General features: G+C 55.2%; 3 protein-coding genes across 3 annotated transcripts; 2 read left to right on the plus strand and 1 right to left on the minus strand.

Moving 5' to 3' along the window:
* Window positions 1–120: 120 nt before the first annotated feature.
* IK (IK cytokine) lies at window positions 121–8,671 on the plus strand. Its single transcript, XM_059483424.1, has 20 exons — window positions 121–203; window positions 784–850; window positions 1,051–1,143; window positions 1,553–1,612; window positions 2,288–2,455; window positions 2,538–2,652; window positions 2,845–2,915; window positions 3,025–3,071; window positions 3,296–3,459; window positions 3,566–3,674; window positions 4,088–4,127; window positions 4,482–4,695; window positions 5,004–5,022; window positions 5,494–5,571; window positions 5,815–5,896; window positions 6,386–6,443; window positions 6,816–6,904; window positions 7,608–7,716; window positions 8,268–8,302; window positions 8,444–8,671. The coding sequence occupies exons 1-20, from the start codon at window positions 188–190 to the stop codon at window positions 8,469–8,471; spliced, it is 1,662 nt and encodes a 553-aa protein (XP_059339407.1). The 5' UTR covers window positions 121–187; the 3' UTR covers window positions 8,472–8,671.
* A 915-nt stretch (window positions 8,672–9,586) lies between these two features.
* On the plus strand, window positions 9,587–11,734 carry WDR55 (WD repeat domain 55). Its single transcript, XM_059483728.1, has 8 exons — window positions 9,587–9,610; window positions 9,679–9,830; window positions 9,915–10,015; window positions 10,083–10,170; window positions 10,318–10,497; window positions 10,590–10,689; window positions 10,783–10,952; window positions 11,273–11,734. The coding sequence occupies exons 1-8, from the start codon at window positions 9,590–9,592 to the stop codon at window positions 11,592–11,594; spliced, it is 1,134 nt and encodes a 377-aa protein (XP_059339711.1). The 5' UTR covers window positions 9,587–9,589; the 3' UTR covers window positions 11,595–11,734.
* A 1,833-nt stretch (window positions 11,735–13,567) lies between these two features.
* DND1 (DND microRNA-mediated repression inhibitor 1) lies at window positions 13,568–20,225 on the minus strand. Its single transcript, XM_059483793.1, has 5 exons — window positions 20,189–20,225; window positions 16,385–16,502; window positions 15,015–15,476; window positions 14,078–14,475; window positions 13,568–13,857 (listed from the first exon to the last, which is right to left on the minus strand). Exons 1-5 carry the CDS (start codon window positions 20,198–20,200, stop codon window positions 13,846–13,848), a joined length of 1,002 nt encoding a protein of 333 aa, XP_059339776.1. The 5' UTR covers window positions 20,201–20,225; the 3' UTR covers window positions 13,568–13,845.
* Between the last annotated feature and the right edge of the window lie 2,923 nt (window positions 20,226–23,148).

Below are 23,148 nucleotides of genomic sequence, written 5' to 3' on the forward strand. Positions count from 1 at the left end.
TGCGGCGCCTCCGCCAATCGCAGCGCCCGCTGTGGCCCTTCCACCAATGGGAGCGCCGGCCGTGACAGCATCCGCCAATGGGCGCGCTCGCTGTGATCACACCCACCAATGGGAGCGGCGGCCGCGGGGTGCGCTGGGAGGGCCGCGCAGAGCGGAAGGGTCGCACAGCGGAGCTGGGAGCGCAGCGATGCCGGACCGCGACAGTGAGTTCGGGGACAGGGGGCACTCCCGGGCCGTGGGGCACATCCCTGGGGCCGTGGCATTTGGCCTGCGCGGAGCTGTCGCGGCGCTTGTGGCGGGGCGGGCGGCAGCGGCCCCGTGGGGGGCGGTGTAGGCCCAGGGTGCCCCCGGGCTCGCCGGGCCGGTGCGAGGGGCGGCTCTGAGGGGGACGGGCTGCGGCCACAGCCCGCGGGGCCGGGCAGGGACCCCATGGGAGCCTTGGGCAGCTCAGGGTGAGGAGCCAGGCGGGGTGCGGCGGGGCTGGGCCTCCGCGCGGGGATTGGCACCGGGCGCGCCCCGGGAGTGGGGCCGTGGGTGTTTGGGGCGCTGGAGAGGATGCGGGGACAGTCCCAGGGTGCAGGGGACGGGACACCCCCTAGAAGGCGCAGAGCCGCCGGGCTTGGGGTCTGGCAGTGGCAGTGTCCTGCGCAGGCCGGCCCGGGTGAGCTCGGGCTGGGATCCAGCTCGGAGCCACAGGCGGACACTGCTCCCTCTGTGGCTGCTGGGAGGATGTGAAGCTGTGCAAGCAGTGCCTGAGCTCTCTCTCTCTCTCCTGTCCCCCAGATGAACCGTTCTCCAACCCCCTGGCCCCCGAGGGCCACGATGTGGACGACTCGCACTCCTTCCACCAGTGAGTACAGCCCTGGGGCCCTGGGCTGGGGCTGGAGCAGCGCTGAGGGACCCCAGGCTGATTCCCATGGAAGTCACTGGCGCACTGCAGCCTTTGGGCTCCCTCCACGGGTACCTGGTGCCCTTCTCGGTCACACTGGACCTGCTCCTCCTCCAGAGCTCTGTGGGAGTGATGGTTGCTGTTCCTTCCCTGCCTTGCAGATCCAAGCTGACCAATGAAGACTTCAGGAAGCTTCTCATGACCCCGCGGGCTGCGCCAACATCTGCGCCACCCTCCAAATCTCGCCACCATGAGTGAGTAGGGCTCTGTTTCACAGCTCCATGGGACAATCCGTGCCCCCTTTCCCTCTGGGGCTCTGGGCCCAGCTGGCCCTCTCCTCTGTACTCTGCAGGGAAATATCTACAGGGGCTTTTACCAGTGAGTGTGGGAAGAGGGGAAGCAGGTGGGTCAGGGCTGCTGTAAAGAAGAGTGAGGCTTTGTGGCTGTTAAGACGCTGTGTGCAGGAGGCAGATTTGGTTCAGTGAAAATCAGTATTTTCCTGTCCCTGTTGACAGTGTAGAATTAGGGGGAAATTAAGGGTGAGAGCCTGTTCTGTTCCATCTCTGAGCACCTCAGTGCTCTGCTGTGTGTGAGGGACTGTTCTGTTCACCTGTCACCCACATGGCTCTCAGACTGTACATGTGTTTTTTCACCCTTTTCCAGGATGCCCCGGGAGTACAATGAGGATGAAGATCCAGCTGCTCGCAGGAGGAAGAAGAAAAGGTAAGTGGGGAAAGAGATGCAGCAGGACTTGTCATTATACATCATGTCCTGCTAGTGGAAGCAGTTCTCATCTCTTGTGCTCCCAAAGAGGGCCTCGAGTGGATTATTCAAGAGCTTTGGAGAAGAGCTCAGGCTGAGGAACTGTCACTGCTTGTGGGAACAGCTGTGGGAGGGCAGCAGTAGGATGGGGCTGAAGCTTCACCTGCAGAAGAAGCAGGAGAGGCCCTGTGGGTGTCTGGGAGAGCAGGGCAGTGGTGGGACCTTGCAGTGATCCCTGTGTGCTTTGGGACATGTCTGCACAGCAGGACTGCACTGGAGCCCTTCCCTTGGGAAGGGAGGATGGAGCTCCTCAGTTCAGCAGTTTGCTCCAGGCCTGTTGTGTCCCATGGTGCTGTAGTGCATTTCTGGGAAGGGATTGGGAGCAGAGTGGGTGTGTGAGAGGCCTCAGGGGCTGTTAGGTGACCCCAAAACCATGAGCGGGTCACTGTTAACCCTGAGCTGACCCCAAAAACCCGAGCAGGTCACTGTTAACCCCAAGCTGACCCCAAAGACACGAGCAGGTCACTGTTAACCCTGAGCTGACCCCAAAGACACGAGCAGGTCACTGTTAACCCCAAGCTGACTCCAAAACCATGAGCAGGTCCCTGTTAACCCCGAGCTGTGTCCCACCCACAGTTACTATGCCAAGCTGCGGCAGCAGGAGATCGAGCGCGAGAGGGAGCTGGCCGAGAAGTACCGGGACCGAGCCAAGGAGAGGAGGGATGGAGTGAACAAGGACTACGAGGAGACAGAGCTGATCAGCACCACGGCCAACTACAGGGCTGTGGGGCCCACGGCCGAGGCGTACGTGGGCTGTGCTGGGGGCTGGGCTGGCCAGGCTGGGCTGGGGGGCTGGCCCTCACCTGCCTCTGCTCTCATTGCACAGGGATAAATCTGCTGCAGAGAAGAGGAGACAGTTGATCCAGGAGTCCAAGTTCTTGGGTGGTGACATGGAGCACACTCACTTGGTGAAGGGTCTGGACTTTGCCCTGTTGCAGAAGGTGAGTGCAGATACCACAGTGCTGCTCTTGGCCTGTCCTCTCTCTCAGACACACAGGCTGTGTGTTGGTCCTGGCAGCGTGGATTTCCCTTCCTGGGGAGGATTATTGCAGGGCTGGGGATCTGTTGGGGCTCACAGATGGGCAGCAGTGGCATGGGTTGGGCTGTAATGTGTGGATTTACTCTGCATCCAGGTACGAGCTGAGATTGCCAGCAAGGAGAAGGAAGAGGAGGAAATGATGGAGAAGCCCCAGAAAGAAACTAAGTGAGTGATTGAGTATTTGGCATTCCTGAGTGCAGCTGCTTGCCAGAGAGGAGGATGCAGAGGAGCCATTCACTTGGCTCTAATACTTCTGGTTTCTGTTTCCGTTTAGGAAAGATGAAGACCCTGAGAACAAAATTGAATTTAAGACCCGGCTGGGTAAGACTGTGTTGATGTGGCTGTTCCCCACCTTGTCTGTGCTGTGAATGTGGGAGAAATTCTGGAGGGTGAATCTAGGATTGGAAACCATTGGAGGGGGATATGCCTGAATTTGAGAACTGAAGGAAGTGTGTACTTAGGATGTGATCTCATATTGCTGATAAACTAAAGATGGTTCACTGTGGGCTTATCCTCTGCTTTCCCACACTTTTCCTTCTGGCCAGGCCGCAACATTTACCGCATCCTGTTCAAGAACAAGACCTACGAGCGGAACGAGCTGTTCCTGCCGGGCAGGATGGCCTACGTGGTGGATCTGGACGATGAGTACGCCGACACCGACATCCCCACCACGCTGATCCGCAGCAAGGCTGACTGCCCCACCATGGAGGTACCCAGCTGGCCTGCTCCTGCTCCCCCTCACTGCTCTGAGCTGGCCACAGCAGGTTGTTCTGGGAGGGGTTCCCAGGATGCTTCCTTGTGGATTTCCCTTTCAGGCCCAGACCACGCTGACCACCAACGACATCGTCATCAGCAAGCTCACGCAGATCCTCTCCTATCTCAGGCAAGGCACCCGCAACAAGAAGCTCAAGAAGAAGGACAAAGGTAGGAGGTGAAAGGAACCAAGTAATAGGATTTTAGTGCTTGGAGCATATCCCAAGGGAATGGGATGTGTTTTGGTTTGTGGTATTCCCCTGTGCCATAAGACAGTGGGCTTGGAGAACAGTGATTTCCTGAGTGCTGAGTCCTGAAGGCCGGAGCACACTGGACAGGCTGCTGGGAAATGAGAGCTGTGAGGGAGGGTACCTCGTGGTGCTCTGCTCTTCCTGATGAAGGCCCAGTTCCTTGGGGAAATGCCCCCTCCTGGGGAGGGACACAATGGCATCCTGGGGGGGCTGGGTATGATGTGACGTCCTCCAGGCTTGCCACTCCTGCAGCTTGGAACCGACAGGGACAGAGGGGCAGCACAGCGGGGCAGAGTGGATGATGTGCCTCTCACTGCTGTTGTGTCCTTGCAGGGAAGCTGGATGAGAAGAAGCCTCCTGAAGCTGATATGAAGTAAGTGCCTCCCTGCTCTCTGGCTGTGGGGTCACAGCTCTGTCCCTTGGGGAATGGCTTTTTGGCCCACCACATTTAGAGAGGGCTGAATTTGGAGCTGCTGGACCTGCAGTTTATAGGACAAGGCTGGAGGCAAGCTCTGGTTTGGATTTCAGGCTTGAGGCAGGTGAGGGCTCACTGTTGCCCTGGACCACACAACTCAGGTCCTGCAGCAGAAGGTAGCAGAGGTGGAAACCATTTCCATATCTGGTGTCCTTAGCTCTTGGTGCTGGTCCTGTGTGCTCCAGGTGACAAGGAGGAGGTTATGGCCTCTTCCTGCAGCACATGTAACTCCAGGCTCTTTTCCACTTGTAGCATCTTTGAGGACATTGGGGATTATGTGCCCTCCACTGCCAAGATGCCCCGGGACAAGGAACGGGAGCGGTACCGGGAGAGAGAGCGGGACCGGGACCGGGAGCGAGATCGGGAGCGAGAGCGGGACCGGGAGAGGGACAGGGAGCGGGACCGGGAGCGCGAGGAGGAGAAGAAGAGGCACAGCTACTTTGAGAAGCCCAAGGCTGACGATGAGGTGAGTGCTCATGAAGGACTGTCCCACCTGAGATCTGCCCTTTGTGGGGCTGTCCCGCCTGAGATTTCCCACAAAGGGCAGATCTCAGGTGGGACAGTCCTTCATGAGGACTGTGGGGTTTGGGTATCTCTGGTTGTGCCCCTGCACGTGCCAGTGCCAGCTCCTGCTGAGCTCTGCCTGTCCCCAGAGCTTGCTGGGTGGCTGAGTGCTTGTCCTGTCCCTCAGCAAGTGAGCAGCCCTGGCACCAGCCTGCTGGGTTTGTGCTTCAGCTCTGTGTCATTGACACTGTCTCTCCCTCTTCTTTGCAGCCCACGGACATCGACAAAGGTGAGTCAAGTGTGGTGGGTACCTGAGAGGGGTGGGACAAGGGGGAATGGATTTAAGCTAAAAGAGGAGAGATGTAGATTAGATATTAGAAGGAATTCTTCCCTGTGAGGGTGGGCAGGCCCTGGCAGAGGTTGCCCAGAGAAGCTGTGGCTGCTCCATCCCTGCAAGTGTTAAAGGCCAGGTTGGACAGGGCTTGGAGCACCCTGGGATAGTGGAAGGTGTCCCTGACCATGGCAGGGAGTTGGAACAAGATGGGCTTCAAGATCCCTTCCAACACAAACTCTTGTAAAGATTCCAGGTCTCCTGGGATCAGTCCATCCCATCAGTGCCAAACTGGTTTGCTCCTCTTGTACCTAATGTGAGGCAGCTTATCCTGCCTGTTACTGTGTCCCAAAGGGGTCTGCCCAGCCCCAGTGTTCTGCAGTGAGCTGTTCTCCCCCCAGATGTAACCTGCTGCTTTCTCTACCCCAGGACCTGGCTCAGCCAAGGAGCTCATCAAGTCCATCAATGAGAAGTTTGCTGGAGCTGCTGGCTGGGAGGGGACAGAGGCATATCCTTTACTGTCTGTGCCAGCCTGCCTGGCTGTGGGGCTGGGCAGCCCTTGCAGGCACAAGCACATCTGGGGGGCTGTCCTGCCTCACTTGGTATCAGGGAAATGCTTCTCTCACACCAAACAAAAGCTCTGCACCCCCCAGTTTGGTTGTGTTGGGGCAGGAGGGGGTTTTCAGCTGGCTGTGCCCAGCCTGCAGCTCTAAGGCTCAGCTCTTGTGGTGCTTTCCTTAACTGCTGCCACTTTGAAGAAGCCAGAAGACAAGAAGCAGCTGGGAGACTTCTTTGGCATGTCCAACAGCTATGCTGAGTGCTACCCTGCCACGTAAGGAGCTGTGGGGTGGGAGCAGGCTGTGCTGAGGGGCTGCTGTTCTCTGGCACCAAGGACTTGAACATCAGCCCCACTGCTTGTTGGGGAGCAGGCCTGGCCTTGTCTGGGAAAACCATCCCAAGCCTTTGCTTCAGGCTCTTCTTAGCTGCTCTCTGCTGTGGGTGGCTGCCTGGAGCCTGCTGCCCCTCAGAGCCAGGGGGAGGCTGGGAATCTGCTGCATTCCCAGTTAATCCATGTGGTTGTGAAGCTGTGGCCTCCCTCAGGGGGAGAGGAAGATCTTTCAGCCTGCAGAGTCATCCTGGAAGCGTTTCCAACCTCGGATGCCCTGTGCATCACCTGCAGGGCTTGCAGCTAGGACCATTTCCCTCTGGCCCAGGAACTGTGTTTGGTCTGAGACCATGAGACATGACTCCCACCTGCTCCAAGGTCCTGATCCATCTCATGGACCCACTCTGACCCCTTTCCTTGCTTTTTTCTCCCCAGAATGGATGATATGGCTGTGGACAGTGATGAGGAGGTGGACTACAGCAAAATGGATCAGGTATGTTGGCACCAGCCTTGAGGAGCAGCCAGCAAAGTTGGCACCATTGCCAACTGAGAGGATGCCATGGGAAAGAAGCAGCACTGGAGCTGGGTGCTGAGTGAGCTTTGGGGTTTGCTGATCTGCTCCCTGTTGTGTCAGGGTGCAAACAGGTGTCACTGGCACTTGACCCAGAGGTATTGACAGGCATGCTACTCATTCTGACTTCCTCTTCCACAAAATCTGTCTGGAACTTCTTGGGGAGGGGATCTGGAGCCAAGGCCCTTGATCTGGGGCTGGTGGGAGATGGAGCCTTGTGGCTGGGTGTGCAGGGCTGTGTGAGAAGCCCTCCCAGCAACTGAGGAGCTGCTCTGAGTCGTTCTCTCCCTGCAGGGTAACAAGAAGGGGCCTCTGGGCCGCTGGGACTTTGACACACAGGAGGAGTACAGCGAGTACATGAACAACAAAGAGGCTCTGCCCAAGTGAGTGCAGCCCTCAGGAAGGGTCAGGCGAGGGTTCTGGGTGGGATGGCCATGCTGGCCAAGCCTGGGTGCTGGGGCAGCTTAAAGCAAGCTGGGGGCTCCCTTGTGAGAACCTGAGGAGGAGCTGTGGGTCCTGGGCCTGGTGGTTTGTGTTTGCTTTTAGTGTCACTCTTGAGGACTCATGTGATGGTGCTCGCAGGGGTCTTAGGATGAGGGAAGAGATGAGAATATTGACTCCATGTTTCAGAAGGCTTGATTCATTATTTTATGATATATATTATATTAAAACTATACTAAAAGAATAGAAGAAAGGATTTCATCAGAAGGCTAGCTAGGAATAGAAAAGGAATGAAATGAGAACAAAAGCTCGTGTTTCGGACAGAGAACTGAGCCAGCTGACTGTGATTGGCCATTAATTAGAAACAACTACATGAGACCAATCACAGATGCACCTGTTGCCTTCCACAGCAGCAGATAACCATTGTTTACATTTTGTTCCTGAGGCCTCACAGCTTCTCAGGAGGAAAAATCCTAAGGAAATGATTTTTCATAAAATGTGTCTGTGGCAGACTCTGACCCAGGCGCTGCTTTGGGGGCTCAGGCCAGCTCTGGAGCACGTGCTTGTGGCTGGGGAGACTGTCCCTTCCTGTGGCAGGCTGTGCATCCCCTGCGAGTGCTGAGCCACGTCCTGCTCCCTCTCCAGGGCAGCGTTCCAGTACGGCATCAAGATGTCTGAGGGGCGCAAGACGCGCCGCTTCAAGGAGACCAACGACAAGGCGGAGCTGGACCGCCAGTGGAAGAAGATCAGCGCGGTGAGTGCCCGGCCTGGCTGCCACCCTGCCCTGGCCTTGCTGCCCTGCCATGGCCAGTGGCTGTGTGAGCACCAGGGCTGGCTCTCTGCCAGCTGCTCCTTGAAAGAACATCAGCCAAATATTTGAGGTTTCAGTATTGCAGAGGTGGCTGGAGCTCTGTTTGGGAGCCCTGTCCTGGGAGCAGCCACAGGCTGGGGCTTTCTGCTCTGATGATGGATGTGCCCAAAACCATTAGTTTGGAGCCATGCATAGGAGATTGTAGGGGACAGGACATGCTTTGTGGCTCCCTGTTTGCCAGCTGGCAGAGCTGGGGGTTGTCCTGGCAGGGTGAGCAGTATGGGACACGCTGGGGAAGGTGAGAACAAATGGTCTGTGGTGGCCAGAAAGGAGCAAAGGACAAACAGGCCAAGCTTCTCCAGCTGTAGCTCAGCTCAGCTCACTCTGGCCTGGCTGCAGCTCTCCCCAGGTGTATCTGGCACCCTCCAGCCCCTCTGCTAGCTGTGAGCAGCCAGATCCCCTGAGGGTGACAGGACTTTGTGCTGTCTCTGCAGATCATCGAGAAAAGGAAGAAGTTGGAGGCTGATGGGTAAGTAGAGGTCCCTGCTGGGCCCCCCCCCACCTTCTGTGATATGAAAGTGTGGATGTCAGTGCTGAGCTCTGGATGTGGAGGGGGTGGAGCTGCCTGCCCTGCATCCTCACCACTCTCCTGCCCCTCTCTCTGTTCCAGGGTTGAGGTGAAACGTCCCAAGTACTGATTTCTCCTGCCTTTCTTCCTCCCTCTCCTGGAATCCTGGTCCACTGGGAGCTGCCTTCCTAGAGCCTGCTGGTGTGCTGTCCTTGCTCCACACACCTCCACTCTCTGCTCAGGGCTGGGGGCTCTTCCCTCCGTCTGTTCTTTGCTGTAGAGCCTGTGCTGTGTAAATGTTGTAGCCTTAATAAAACCTCATTAAATTTGTGTGTGAGCATCTGTTTGTGTGTGCAGAGAGAAGGGGCGTAGGAGGGGAGGAGGGCCTCCACATTCTGGCCTCCTTTGGAGCAGCAGTGGTGCCAGGACTCTTCTACTTACCAGGCACTGTTGGGGCTGACAGGGCAAACCGTTGCTCAGTGTATTTATTGTGGGAGCCTTTTGGGCTGGGGCAGCATCCCTGGATAAAACTAACAAATTTGAGGGCAATAAGCCCAGCTGAGCATTATGTGCCTCAGGGTGGGAGGAAGAAATGGGACCCTGAGCAGAAGGATGTGCAAGCTGCTCTAAGCGCTGGCAAAGGGTAGGATGGGGCTAGCACCAGGCAAAGCTCGTTCCCTCAGGGCAGGGCCAGCAGGGAGCTGGGATGGCCTCTCGGGCAGGGGCGCTGCTGGTGGTCCCTGGCTGGGCTGGGATCTCTAGGGGGGGCCCTACAGCCCCAGACCCTGCAAGGGGCCGAAGTGGCACCTGGTCCCGGGCCGCCCCCTCCCCTGGGGTCAGAGAGAGGAGATGATTGTGCGAATTAAGGAGCCTGTGGAGCTCCCAATGGTGAAGCGCTAAAGAACAGGAACACGTGAGGCGGGCGGGGAGGGACCTGGTGAAATGGGGCCGGGGGCGCCGGTAAGCCGGAGCCCCGAGGCGCCGGAGCGCCGAGATCCTGGAGCCCCAAGGAGCCAGAGCCCCGAGGCGGTGGAGCCCCGAGGCGGTGGAGCCCCGAGGCGGTGGAGCCCCGAGGCGGTGGAGCCCCGAGGCGGTGGAGCCCCGAGGCGGTGGAGCCCCGAGGCGGGGCCATCCCACAGCCGGGCCGGTCCCGCAGCGCTGAGAGGCGCGGGCGGGCGGTGCCATGTAAACAAGGGGCGGGTATATGTAAATGAGGAAAGGCGTGCCCATGCAAATGAGCAGGGCGCTATGGCGGCCGCCATGGAGGAGGTGAGCACGCGTGGGGCTGCGGGAGCCCGGAGGCCCCGGGCCCGGTCCCACGGCCCCGCTGTCCCCAGGAGCCCCAGGAGTCCCCGGAGCCGGCGGCGCGGGAGCCGCGGGTGCGGGACACGCCCGAGGACATCTGTCTGGAGGCCACGGCCAACGCCATCGCGCTGCACCCGGAGCGGCCGCTGCTGGCCGCGGGGGACGTGGACGGCGATGTGTACCTGTGAGTGCAGGGGCCGGGGCTGGGACACGCTGAGCGGGGCTCCCCGGCTGCCGCGGGTCCCGGCGAGCACTCCCGTGCCGGCAGGTACTCGTACTCCTGCACCGAGGGGGAGAACCGGCAGCTCTGGTCCTCGGGACATCACCTCAAGTCGTGCCGGGACGCGGTGTTCTCCCAGGACGGGCAGAGTGAGTGCGGGGACTGTGGGGCGGCACCGGGGGCCGCCGGGCGGGGGGCACTAACGCGGCTCTCCAGAGCTTTTCACTGTGTCCAAGGATAAGTCCATCCACATTCTGACAACGGAGGAGGGACGGCTGGAAACGCGCTTCCCCAAGGCCCACGAGTAAGTCCGTGCTCAGTCCGGGCACAACGGTGGGGCATTGTCCCATAGTCCCCTTCCGTCCCGCGGCACGGCCACGCAGCCCCGGGCCGTAGGGAGAGCCCGCAGCGCTGCCCCGGGAGCCGTGACCGTGGGCCGGGGTCTCTGCAGAGCAGCTCTCAACTGCGTGCTGCCCATCGACAACCACATCTTCGCCACGGGTGACGACGGCGGGGCAGTGAAGGTGTGGGACCTGCGCAGGGGCAGCGCCATCCTGGAGGCACGGCAGCAGGAGGAGTACATCAGTGCCATGGCTGTGGATGGCAACGGGAAGATCCTGCTGACAGCCAGGTACCGGAGGGGCTTAGTGGGGTCGGGCTCCATGGCAGGAGTGCCCTGTGCCATGTCCTGTGCTCACAGCGTGTCCTTTCCACGTCCCACAGTGGTGATGGCACCTTGGGTGTCTTCAACGTGAAGAGACGGCGCTTTGAGCTGCTCTCGGAGCCTCAGAACGGTGACCTGACCTCTGTGGTGCTGATGAAGGTTGGCACTGCTCCCCAGCATGGAGCAGCATCCCACAGCTCCCTGTCCTCGCTGTTGTTCTGCCTCTGCCTCACTGCCCTCCCTTTTGCCTAGAGGGGGAGGAAGGTGGCGTGTGGCTCCAGCGAAGGCACCATCTACCTCTTCAACTGGGACGGCTTCGGGGCTGCCAGCGACCGCTTTGCGCTCAGGGCAGAGACCATTGACTGCATGGTGCCCATCACGGACAGCATCGTGTGCGTGGGGTCCCTGGACGGAGTCATCAGGTCAGGGGGAGAACTGGGGAGGGATGGGGAGCTGTGGGATGGGGAATGGAGAGGGCGTGGGATCGGGAGGGAGTGTGGGGGGTGAGATGGAAGAGAGAGTGGAGGGTGGTGGGATAGGAAGGGGGAGATGGGCTGGAGATGGGGTGACAGGGAATTGTGGAGGATGGGATGGGAGGGGATGTGGAAGGAGAGGTGTGGGATGGGCTGGGGTGTAAGGAGGAGGGTGTCGGACGGGATCAGCCTTGCCCAGCTCACAGGACAGGCGGGCAGGCGGCGTCCCCGGGCGCTGCAGGGCCCTCAGTGCCCCGTGCCGTGCCCAGGGCGGTGAACGTGCTGCCGAACCGCGTGCTGGGCTGCGTGGGGCAGCACCTGGGCGAGCCCATCGAGCAGCTGGCCGTGGCGGCGGACGGGAAGCTCCTGGCCAGCAGCGGCCACGACCAGAAGGTGAAGTTCTGGGACGTGTCGGCGCTCGGCTCCATGGTGGTCGATGATTACCGGCGGAAGAAGAAGAAGGGCGGGCCGCTGCGCGCCCTCAGCAGCAAGGCGCTGGGCAGCGGGGAGGATTTCTTCGCTGACCTGCGGGACGAGGCCGAACCGGAGGCGGCGGAGGGCGGTGACAGCAGCGACAGCGACAGCGACTGAGCGGCCGCCCGGGGCCGGGGCGCCTCCCCCTCAGCGCTGCCGCCCCGCCTGGCTAGGAGGCGGGCTGTGCCCGTCCTTCTCGCGGGGCGCGGCCAATCAGAGCCGCAGCCCCTGGGAGTGCCCGCCTACGGGGCGTGGCCTCGCCGGATTGCTGCCACCGTCGGTGGGCAGGACGCTGGCGTTCTGATTGGCTCCTATGGCTGCCACTCAAGCTGAGCTGTAGGCGCGGTCTTAAAGGGGCAGCGGGGGTCTCGCAGGGGACAGCGGTTATGGGGGGCAGGGGGCCCCGCGGGAGGAGCCGAAGCTGGCCCCAGGATGGGGATGGGCGGCTGAGGGTCCTGGAGCAGAGGAGGCCTTTGGGGGTGGGGGCACACGGCTGGGGCCAGAGGGACTGGGAAGGGTCCGTGACGGGTCCGTGAGGGATGGGGAGGGGCCCTGAGGTGGGGAACAGGGCTGGCGGGCTCTGTGGATGGGGGGGGGGGACACTCAGGTATGGGGGAACAAGGCTGGGGGGCTCTGGTCGATGAGAGGGGGACTCTGAGCTATGGGGGGACAGGGTTGGGGTCTGTGGTGAGGGATGCAGGGGAGGGCGTAATGCTGGGGTTTGTGGATGAGTTTGGGGGTCCTTTAGGTTGTTTTGGGATGGGGGGGGAGGCCAGAGCCTCCCAGGCTTGGGCCCACCAGGCTCTGAAGGATCCCTGTCCCAGCAGGTCAATTACCCTTTGTTAATTAATTAATTAAGACTTTAGCTCTGTTAGAAATAAACTCAGTGCCTTTCACTTCCCAGCTCCCTGTGCTGGTGGTTCATCCTCATAAGGCAAGGAGTCCTGGTGTGCCCAGGAGGGACAGACAGACTTCCAGGGAGTGCAAGGAATAACCTAAAGAGTGCACCCCAAGGCTCTTGAAGGATCCTGGGGATCTCCAAAAGAAGAGGGATGGGACTTGGGTGCTGCCAAAGGGACTTGGTGGGTCACAGAGTGCCACGAGCAGGGACAGGGAGAGGGACAGGGATCCCTCCCTGGGATGGGCAGAGTGGGCAGCAGGGCCTGGAACAGTGCCAGCCATGGCCTGCACCTGCTGGGGAATGGGGAGGATCTGGTGCAGTTCCAGCATTTCTACTCCTGGCTGTGGCTCACATCCTCCAGTGGATTCCCAGCACTGCCTGGGAGCCCTTGGAGCACCAGCTGCAGCCCCCAGGGGTTCATTCCTGGAGCTGGGGGTGAGCAATCAACAAAACTGAAACCCGAAGTCCCTGGAGAGCATAGAGGGGTGTCCTGGTTTGAAAGGTAGGTGTCTGCTAAGGAAGGCAGGAACCTCCCTTGGAATGGTTATTACTCCTTAGCAACAAAAACGGGGGGAAATTCCCTAAGACAGAGAAAAACAAAAGGAAAAACCTCCAACAACGTGCTCCCAGATATCCCAGAGGACCACAAAACAACATGGAGGACATCAGGAGGTACTTGGAGGAGCCTGAGGAGTATCAAAAGCTGGTGAGAAAGAGCCCAGTGAGTCGAAGACAACAAAGATCAAGGTGATAGGGAATGCTGCTTCCCACACAATGGGCCCACCAGGCTCTGAAGGCTCCAGATCCCACCCTGTCCCTTTCCTGGTGTGGGGAGAGCACTGAGATGCAGTGGACAGGCAGGGAGCTGAGGCTGCAGGAGGAAAAGATGACATGACTGAGCTGGTGCTCTCCAGAACTCTTTAATGCCAAAAGAACAGCACGTGGCCAGATGTGCCACTGCTGAGGAATCATTCATGGACAGCTGCCAACTCCACAGCTGCTTCCTCACTATGCAAACAGGTTAAGGGCACTCCTCTCCCCACACAGCAGCTCCACCAGCTCACAGAACATCTGTGACCCCTGGGACACTCTCTGTGCTGGCCTTGTTCTCCCCTGAGGCTGCTCCTCAGGAATGCCAGTGGAGGAATTCCCTCCATCACACTGGCATCCAGGCCTGGCACAGCCCCTCCAAGAGCTGCTGCTGCTTCTCCAGGACCTGCCCTCCAACACCACACCAACCAGCTTAACAGAACCAAACTTGGCAACAGGAAAACCAACAACCCAAAACTAGAACCAACTCGAGGGCTGCCCGGGGACGTGGTGGCTGCTGTGGAACAGGACAGCAGCCCTTATCCTCCAGAGCCAGCTCTCAAAACTGATGCAAACAACTCCAAGGAATGCTGGAACAGGGCCAGGAGCCCAGCAGGGCTGGGGCTCAGTCGTGGCTGTGGTAGAGCAGCTGCTACTTCAGCTGGCACCCTGCAGGGGAGAGAGAAAGGTCAGGCTCTGCCCTAAGCCCCAAACCCCCTCTTGCATCCCGTGCTTAAACCAGAGATCCTCAGCTCAGAGCTGACAGTGTTCAGCCCTGCCAGCCAGCCTGGGTCCCTCCCTGCCCCATCCCACCCTGCCCAGAAGTGCCACACCTCCGCCCTCCCAGGGGACCCTTCAGGACTTTGGGAAAGGCCGTGCAAGGACTCACCAAGGACTCAGCCAACACCTGCAAAAGGTGCAGGGCTGCCACCACCTCGGCCTTCTCATGCTCGCTCTGGCCCTGCCTGTCTGGTGAGATCCACATGAAGCCACTGACGGGCACGTGGGACCCTGGGACGGCCACCTGGTACCAGAAGCGCTGCCACCCGTTGGGGTTCACCTGGACACACTTGGTCCTGATCAGGGGTGTCCTCAGGTGATGCTTCCAGCACAGCGTGTTCAGGCAGTCCAGCACGTTCTGCAGCGACAGAGGCGGGGGCACTGCTGGGCTCTCACCTCCCTGCACCCAGCTGGATGGTGGCTCCTCCTCACAGAGCTGCAGCTTCTGCTTCAGCTGGGGATTCAGCCATTCCACCATCATCTTTGCTTTCCCAAGCCTCAGGGTCCCTAGGAGACAGGAGATGCTCACCTACCCTCCAGCATCATCCCGTCCCATCCTGTCCCATCCCATCCCATCCCTCTCCAGGATTTTAGGGGCAGCTTGATTTTAGAGTCAAGGTGAACAGCTTTCAAAGCCAAATGCTCCTCAGCTGGGGCAGGAATGGGTACAAACCAAGACTTCGGAGGTGCTGGTTGGATGTTTGGGAAGTGTGTCCCATCAGGGCATTGCAGCCATGGGACAGGGCTCAGAGGGACTGAGCAGCTCTATCAGGAGTGTTTAAGGGACACTGAGGGGCTGGGCAGCTCCACTGGAAAGGTTTAATGACTTGGTTAATGTTCTGGGTGCCCTGACCTGGTGATGCTCCTGCTCTGAGCAGCCCCTTCACCCCACCACCAGGACTGCTGAAAATCAACTGCACCGTGGGCAGCTGGCATCCCACAGGACACAGGGAGAGAGCACGGGGTGTGTCAAGGCTGAAGTCACCTTGCAGCCAAATCTAGGAGTGGGAAACCCAGCCCAACCAGCATCCCTGAGCACCACTCACCTTCCATCAGAGTTTTCTTGGCCAGGGCAGCAGCCTGGTGCGACCTGTACTTCAGCACTGCGAGCTTGGCCTGTTTCTGGGAGGGGCTGGCGTGCAGGGTGACACTACAGATGCCCTCGGTGACCCTCTGCAGCGTGGCCTCCAGCTCCCGCTGGCTCACTGAGGCGCCCAGGCCGCTGACGAGCAGCTCGCGCTTCTGCGTGCTCCAGCAGACGACGATGGCGCAGCCGCGGCGCAGCTGGAAGCGGTGGAAGGTGGCGATGGCGCTGCGCGCGTCCTGCCGGGACGCGTAGCGGGCGTAGGCGAAGCCGCGGTTCATCCCGCTGAACGTCATCATCAGGCGGAACTCGTAGAGCCGCCCCACGCTCCCGAACAGCGGCAGCAGCGTGTCCTCGTAGATGTCCTGCGGCAGCCTGGCGATGTACACCTCGGTGCCGGCCGGCGGCGGGCCGCCCACCCAGCCTGCGGGGACATGGGGACACTGTGACCGTAGCTGTAAAAACGGGACCACGCTCCCAGTACTACAGTGATTTCAGCATTTATTATAATAAAAAGTAAAGGCCTAAAGCGTGGGGGCCCATGGGTAAAGCAGGAGCATTCCCTTGAGGATGCTGCAGTGCTGGCAGCAATGGCCCTGATGTTTCAGGTATGTGATCGTATTCACAGGGGTCTTAGATCCTTGTCTCTTCCCTCATCCTGACTCCATGTTTCAGAAGGCTTGATCTATTATTTTATGATATATATAAAATATTGAAAATATACTAAAAGAATAGAAGAAAGGATTTCATCAGAAGGCTGGCTAAGAATAGAAAAGAAGGAATGATAACGAAGGCTTGTGGCTTGGACAGAGAGTCCAAGCCAGCTGACTGTGATTGGCCATTAATTAGAAACAACCACATGACACCAATTACAGATTTACCTGTTGCATTCCACAGCAGCAGATAACCATTGTTTACATTTTGTTTCTGAGGCTTCTCAGCTTCTCAGGAGGAAAAATCCTAAGGAAAGGATTTTTCATAAAATGTGTGTGTGTGTGACACAGATTCAGCAGCACCCTCCTTCCCTGGGTCAGAAGCCCCTTTTTAATCCTGTTTTTTGTCCCTTTGGATTGGTTTCTATTGGGATCCTTCATTTGCACGAAGGTTTAAGGTGCGTGATTGGCCATTACAGTTGTGTCCAGGCTGGCTTGTGATGCACTTTACTGAGGGGTGTTATGGTATCTTGAGTACCGTTTTTCTTATAACTACTCTTTAACTCCTTTTACCATAACCAAACTATAGTAGATGCTTAACAATTATCAACTATTTTACAGCAGTTTCTAGCCTATTTTTAACAAGGGTGAGTCCCCTCCCAGCCCCACTCTGCCGTACCTGGGGGAGGGCCCCCGTAGCGCCTCTGCCCATTGATCTGCACCAGCTCGATGCCTGTCTCCTTCTCCCAGGCCAGCAGGGCCATCTTGTTGGCCTCGTTGATTTTGTTCTTCCATGTCTGAAGGAAGAGATGGTGCTGGTGATTTGTGAGCAAAGAGCTTTCAGCCTCCCAGGTGGGAGCATCCAAACCCCATGAGGGAACCACAAGATCCAGTGCTGGCCAGCACTTGGAGGGGCAAACAAACTCCTCTGCTCTCAGGGAACCTGAGGAGCCTCCCAACACTCCCATCCCAAGGACTGTCCAAGCCTGCTCCACCTGACACAAAGCCCAGCAACTCTGTTAGAGCCCAAAAACGAGTTTCCTACAGCTCTGCAAGGGCTTGGAAAGCCAAAACACAGGGACCAGTTGCCTGGTGCTGCAAGAGGGAGCTGGAGCACAGAGCCAAGGTGACCCACTCCATCATGACAGCTTTAAAGGGAAAGACACTGGGTTACATTGAATATTGGGAAGAAAATCATCCCTGTGAAGGTGGTGAGGCCCTGGCACAGGATGCCCAGAGAAGCTGTGGCTGCCCCATCCCTGGAAGTGTTCAAGGCCAGGTTGGATGGGCCTTGGAGCAACCTGGGCTGGTGGAAGGTTGCCTGCCAGCACAGAAGATATAATATTAAAGAGAAACAAGAACTGACCACTGAACTGGAATGCAGCTGAGTTATTATTACGGTCCTTGAAAATAGAACAGCTGCAGAGACAGTTACAGGAGGACAGAAAGGAAAACAAAAGTTGGAGGAAAAAGTTTAGCTAATGCTTACACGGGCTCCAAGTGCTCCTGACATTGCATTTAGATTAGAAAATTAACTGCATCTCCTGAAGATGGGCCAAATCCTTGGCCTTGTTACAAAACGAGATGAAATTACAAAAGACACAGCTTTTAATGAACAATTATCCAGGTGTGCTACTGAAATTTTATAACACAGGGAAATGCCCACCTGTGGAACACTAACTGCATGCATTTCTGGTATCACCACGAAATTCACTCCATCCCACAACTCAGTAATATGGGTGAGACGTGGGATGGAGTAATTTTCATGGTGATACCAAGAATTCTAAATGTAATGTCAGACTAATTGACCATTCCCAAGAACTAGGATTACAGTTCGTCCATTGAGAAAACAGAGGTGGAAAGAATTATCTAATAAAGTGTTATTTTCAAGAATTCCAAAAATTGCAATTATCCTCCCCTGGGGCAAAGGTGAAAGAAACTCCTGACTAAAGTTAGCAAGAAAATGTAAAAGCTGTATGATTTCCAACAGGAGCAGTACACCCCACAATCCTGTCACAGCAGGATGGGGCTTTTCCCAGCATGGCACCTAAAGGTAACTTGCTTCAAACTGGCACTGACCAAGGGTACCTGTGATAGTATAGGGATAAAATGTTTCCAAAATCATGGAATATTCAGGGGAGTTGGAAAGGAGGGATAGGCCTGGTAAGCCCTGGGAAAATGTTAGGCTGCACCTGTATAATCATTTGATGACTATGATAAATTGCATGATTGTTAGATGCGATGATTGTTTGGTAATTGGATATAATTATTGCTTAATCATAACAAGAATCATGAGAAACGATGTTTGGGGGGGTTGATGGAAATTGCAAAATCCACGCTTGGATGAAATCAATGTATACAATAGAACAATATAAGTGTAATAATTAATATGTAGCTATATAACGATAAGGGTATAAAAACGTGTTCATCCCGAACCCATATTGGAGTCAGATTTGGGTCTGTGCCCCTGACACCCAGAGCTCTTCAATAAAAGCACCTGCATAGAATCATTCTGTGATTACATGTTCTTGAACATCTTCACTGCTTAGCTGGACTGCATTTCAGGAGGCAGAACACAGATGTTCTAAATGGGAAAAGGGACTTTTATCTCTAGTCTGAGCAGTGAAACGAGCTCACATTTTCCGAGTGGTACAATGGGCCAAAAAGGCAGAATTCAATGGGTTTTTCATAGCCCATATTACCCCAGTCAAATGGAAGCACAGAATGGGTTAATGGCCTATTGGAAAAGAGCCTGAAGCCACACAAGGCTGAGGGAAAAACTCAAGGTAAATAATCGCTGTGACCTCAGTGTGCATTTTATGCAAACCTTAATGAGGTGCTCCACCTTCCATTCAAGGGGAATCTGACAGCTTTACAATCGATCAGGACAAAGTGTTACGGTAAAAGCAGCACAGAACAATGCCTGAGACTAACTAAACCTCGGGGCACACTCACTTGGGAATCTATGGATAGCAGTGTCTCCAAAAAGTACAAAACAATTAGTGCACCGTGGCTTTTCCCTGTTTTTAACGGGATAATAACCTGTCCGGGCAAACCCCGACGAGACTTGTATTATTTTACTTTTTCAGAAAATGATACTGGAAATGATGCCAGCATGTCTCCACTGAAAATCAAGTTATCCATTGAAGGAACGCTTATTCTCCTCACAGAAGGAATCAGCACCAGAATGAACCAGACTGAGCACACAAATCACCAAACCTGAGCCCCCGGATGGAAACCTTCACTTTCTCCATCTGTAATGGTCACTGTGCTAATGGCTGTAACCATGCCTAAGCCTGAATGCATTTCGATGATCATTGCTAATGAATAATTAGCAATTCTAATGATTCTCCTAAATTTGTACAATGAGCATTGATAATTGTACGAATTTAGGAGCTCAGCCGAATAACATGAATTTGGCAGAGGGAAATACACCGTAATATGTGAAGCACAACTTTCAGCCAAAAAGGGAGAAATTTATTTACTCAGCTTCCAATACTGACACAAAATATGAAAGGGAAGTTTTGGTGGAGATATGTATCCACAGCTGTAAGTGAGTAATGCATACTGCCACAACAAAAACGAATTTAAACCTCACAATGCATTCCACCACCTCCCAGGCTCCTGGGAAATCTGATCTCCACAAATTTCTAAAATTGGGCGCTATGCCGTCAAATACACCAGCCAAAACAAGTCCTATTTAATCCTTCATGGTCCTCAAAGCAGCGGAATTATCAATGGAGGTTAATATCTCTGCAATTAAACCTGCCATGTGGTCGGCACGGGGGCATGGCCGGATCCCGATCCTCCAAACCCATCGGGGTAGGAGCTGTCGTGGGGACAGAGCTGGGTGCATTGAGCACCGTGGCTGTCCCAGCAAACAAAATAAACTCAGTGACAAGTGATTTATACGAATTGAAAACATCCGTTTCGACCTTCCTTATCAGCATTAGGAACTGGCCCTTTTCGGATACCTCAACGGGAAAGGATGGAGATAAAAGATCACCAGCAAATAGTGATAAATAGCGATAAACAATGATAAAAGATCACCAGCTAATAGTGAATGCCACGAGGTGGTGGCACCTCTCCACCTCCAAGGGATTTCACCTTTTATGAAGAATAAAAACCAACTTCGGACGCGGGTGGGAATCCCCACTGGGGGAACACGTGCTCAGAGCGGGATAAACCCAGCCGCGTTCCGTCCTCGGAGCCTCGTGGCCCGGTCCCGCGGCGGATCCCAGCTCAGGGAACCGGCCCGAGGGTGCCCGGGCTGTGTGGGGAGGCGGGACGGGCTCTGCTGGCACAGCCCCGGGGCTGACGGGGCTGACCCCGGGCGCGGCGGCTCCGCTCTGGGGCTGGGGTCGGGAGCAGCCCTGCCTGCGCTCCCAGCCGGGGCCGGGGCCGGGACCAGCTCCCAGCCGGGGCCGGGGCCGGGGCTCGGATCCCCGCCGAGCTCGCTCCCTGCCGCCCCGGCAGCGCTCACCTTCTCGTCCATCCCGCCGCTCCTCCCGTGCTTTCCCGCCGTTCTGGCCGCTCCTGCGGTCCGGGCCGGGGTAGGAAGGGAGGCAGCGCCGCCCCCGCACCGCGCCGCCCCTCCCCGGATGGACCCCGGCAGCACCCGCGGGGGTCGCGCCCTGCTCTGCCTTGCCCTGTTTTGCCTTTCCCTCGTGTACTTGTTCACTTGTGCACAAGGGAAGGCAAGGAGTTGCTGTAAGAGGTGCAGCAGCACCACCAAACTCTCCTGCTGTAAGAGGTGCAGCAGCACCACCAAACTCTCCTAACAGAAGCGTCAGGGCTAGAAGAGACCTTCAAGACCACCCAGTCCAATCATCAGTGTCATTCAGTGTCATTAGACCTCAGATAACAACGGCCGGGTTTGAACCTATTCGTACTTCTTGCTGCTTGTTCCAATACCTGCTCACAAAGGCGAATTTTGGGGGGTTCAGAAACATCTACTGAAAGAAATCCTTCAAACGATGCCCCGGAGAGTACATTAGCCTAAATCTCCACTGTGTTACGAAGTGCATCTGTGTGAGAGAGTCTGAGCTGTTCTTAGTTCTTGGCTCCGTTTTGGAGGCACCCCGTGCTCTGCTGTACCAGCTCCGGGGTGAGGACCAGACCTTCTGGGGCCGTGGTGGTGAAACCTGATCTGCTCGAGCCAGAGGGGTGCACACCCAGCACCGGAGGCTCTGGGGGTTGAGCCAGGTTAGGGAGAAGGCCATACAGACCGTGGTGTTTGTTTTTGTGCCAATGTCCTCCCCTGGCCACAAAGAAGAGTGAGGAACATTCACCCACTTGGGGCTGAAGGCTTTTGTCCTTTCTGTCACATAACTGGCTTAACTTTGCTGAAGTGAGAGGCAGGGTCATACCTTAAAAGGGGTCATAAACCACCAAAGACCCTTCAGTGCAAAATTCCCCTCCCCAGGGCAGGTACCCACAGGTTCCATCTAAACCTAAATTGTATTTACCCACTGACCCTGGTGTTCCTTGGCCTATCCCCCACCCTGATGGATCAAGATTGTGAGCGCCACTCAGACCACCAGATGCCAAAATTGCAACAATCAAGTCCCTTCAGTCAAGTCTAGTTACTGATCCACAGTTATGAGATCTTTCCACTCTTATCCTTCCCTCCACTTTCTTTCTTACACTTTTTCTCACCTGTTATTCCTATGCTTTTATATTGTTGCTTTACTATAGATAACAACCACAGTGGCCACATCTCTGCTTTCCACTGCTTCTAAACAGATCTAAAATAGACCCTACATATTTTTATCTACAAACACCACTCATCCAGTGTCATTTCACCTCCAATGCTTCCCAGTGGATCCATTAACTAGAATTCTGGTTCCTCCTGCTGTGGCAGCTCAGCATTTCTGGCACAGGGATGCAGCCCCACTGTTCCAGACCCCAAAGAACAATTCCAGCCCTCCACAGCATTGTCACTTGCCAGGCTATACTCACTTATTCCATAAAGCCACAAATAGGATCTTGCAGGTCCAGATAATGACCAATATCTCACAAAATTGTGGAAAAAGGAAAAAAAAATACTATAAACCTTGAAATACAGACATGCACAAAGAAATATAAATTGAATACAAAATTGTAATGATTTTAAAAATGTTTAAAAGTTTTTGGGTTTTCTCCTTAAGAAGGAAGAAGTAGCTTGTCCAGCCAGTCTGCCTTGAGTTGTCCTTTATATTTCTGAAGATAAACTGCTTGGCTATACCACTATCTTGGTAAAAATCCAAGAGCAAGTAGAAAGGGAAGTTAATGAATCATATCCACAAGGAAAAAAAAAAATTGCTAGTGATCCAGGTTCATAAAATGATGAAACACAGCTAAAATAGGCTCTGCTCACCCAAGTACCTGCAAATGGAAACTCACTTTAGCAATGTGGCTATTTGTGCAGTGCTGCTGTAAAATGTAACTAGGCTTCTTAGTATTTTGAGTAGAAAAATGACTGATTTTTCCAAAGAATTAGGAACTCATTCCCACCTCCAGCTAACGTCAGCTCGCTTTTCCGGGATACATCTCAGCAAGCCAAGGTGCTGCCACTAGATGGCAAAGTGAGACTGAATCTTCTCTCCTACACAATCTCAGATTTTGTTCATTGGACGGAGATAAAACAGAAGAACATTAATATATTTTTATCCGTTTTAACCTTCTGCCATTTGTCTGGAAAACAGTGGTTGCAGGTATTCAATATGTGAATGGGAAGGTGTGTTATGTGATCAAGGTGAGATCCTACTCTGCTGCCACTTTAATCTACATCTCAGAGAAGAGCCCTGACAGAGCAGGACTTCTCCAATGGACAAAGACTTTTGGCCTGTGCTGGCCCCCCTTCATAACGAGCCAGAGGATAAAAATAATTGTCTTACATCCATTTATAGTACAATACATGTGTACAGTTTAAAATATATGCAAAATGCTTCTTTATAAGAAAGAAAAGCCTCTTATTCATGTTATTTTGAACATAACAAGGAAAAGTTGAACAGCACAGGATGTTCAACAGTTCAGCTCCTTGGAAACTCTAAGCCAGTCATAGAGAGGAACATAAAGATTGAAAACAAAACTAACATTAAAACCAAAACTATACCCAAGATGATGTTGGCTAGCAGCAGCTTTTTTTTCTCCCAGTCACCTGTGTATTTTCTGGTCTGTGAAATTCACTCTTGAAAACTTTCAGTACTGACAAAATGTTTTCCTGAGAAGGTCTGAAATGAGTATATGTTAGTGGAAAAGCTATAGAAACTTTTTTTATTTTTCACAGCATTGCAAAATCACAAGTGCTTTTCTTACTTGTCAGCAAGCTATTGAAATATTTACACAATTGGAAATCTATTGGATTGGAATCCAGTTCTGAGTTTGTGTATGGACAGGAACATTGAAACTGCAACAATGACCAAAATCCAAGGCTGGCAAGCAGTTTACGGTATAAACTCT

Source organism: Ammospiza nelsoni, chromosome 16 (genome assembly GCF_027579445.1).
Source record: "Ammospiza nelsoni isolate bAmmNel1 chromosome 16, bAmmNel1.pri, whole genome shotgun sequence".
NCBI classification, from domain to species: Eukaryota; Metazoa; Chordata; class Aves; order Passeriformes; family Passerellidae; genus Ammospiza; species Ammospiza nelsoni.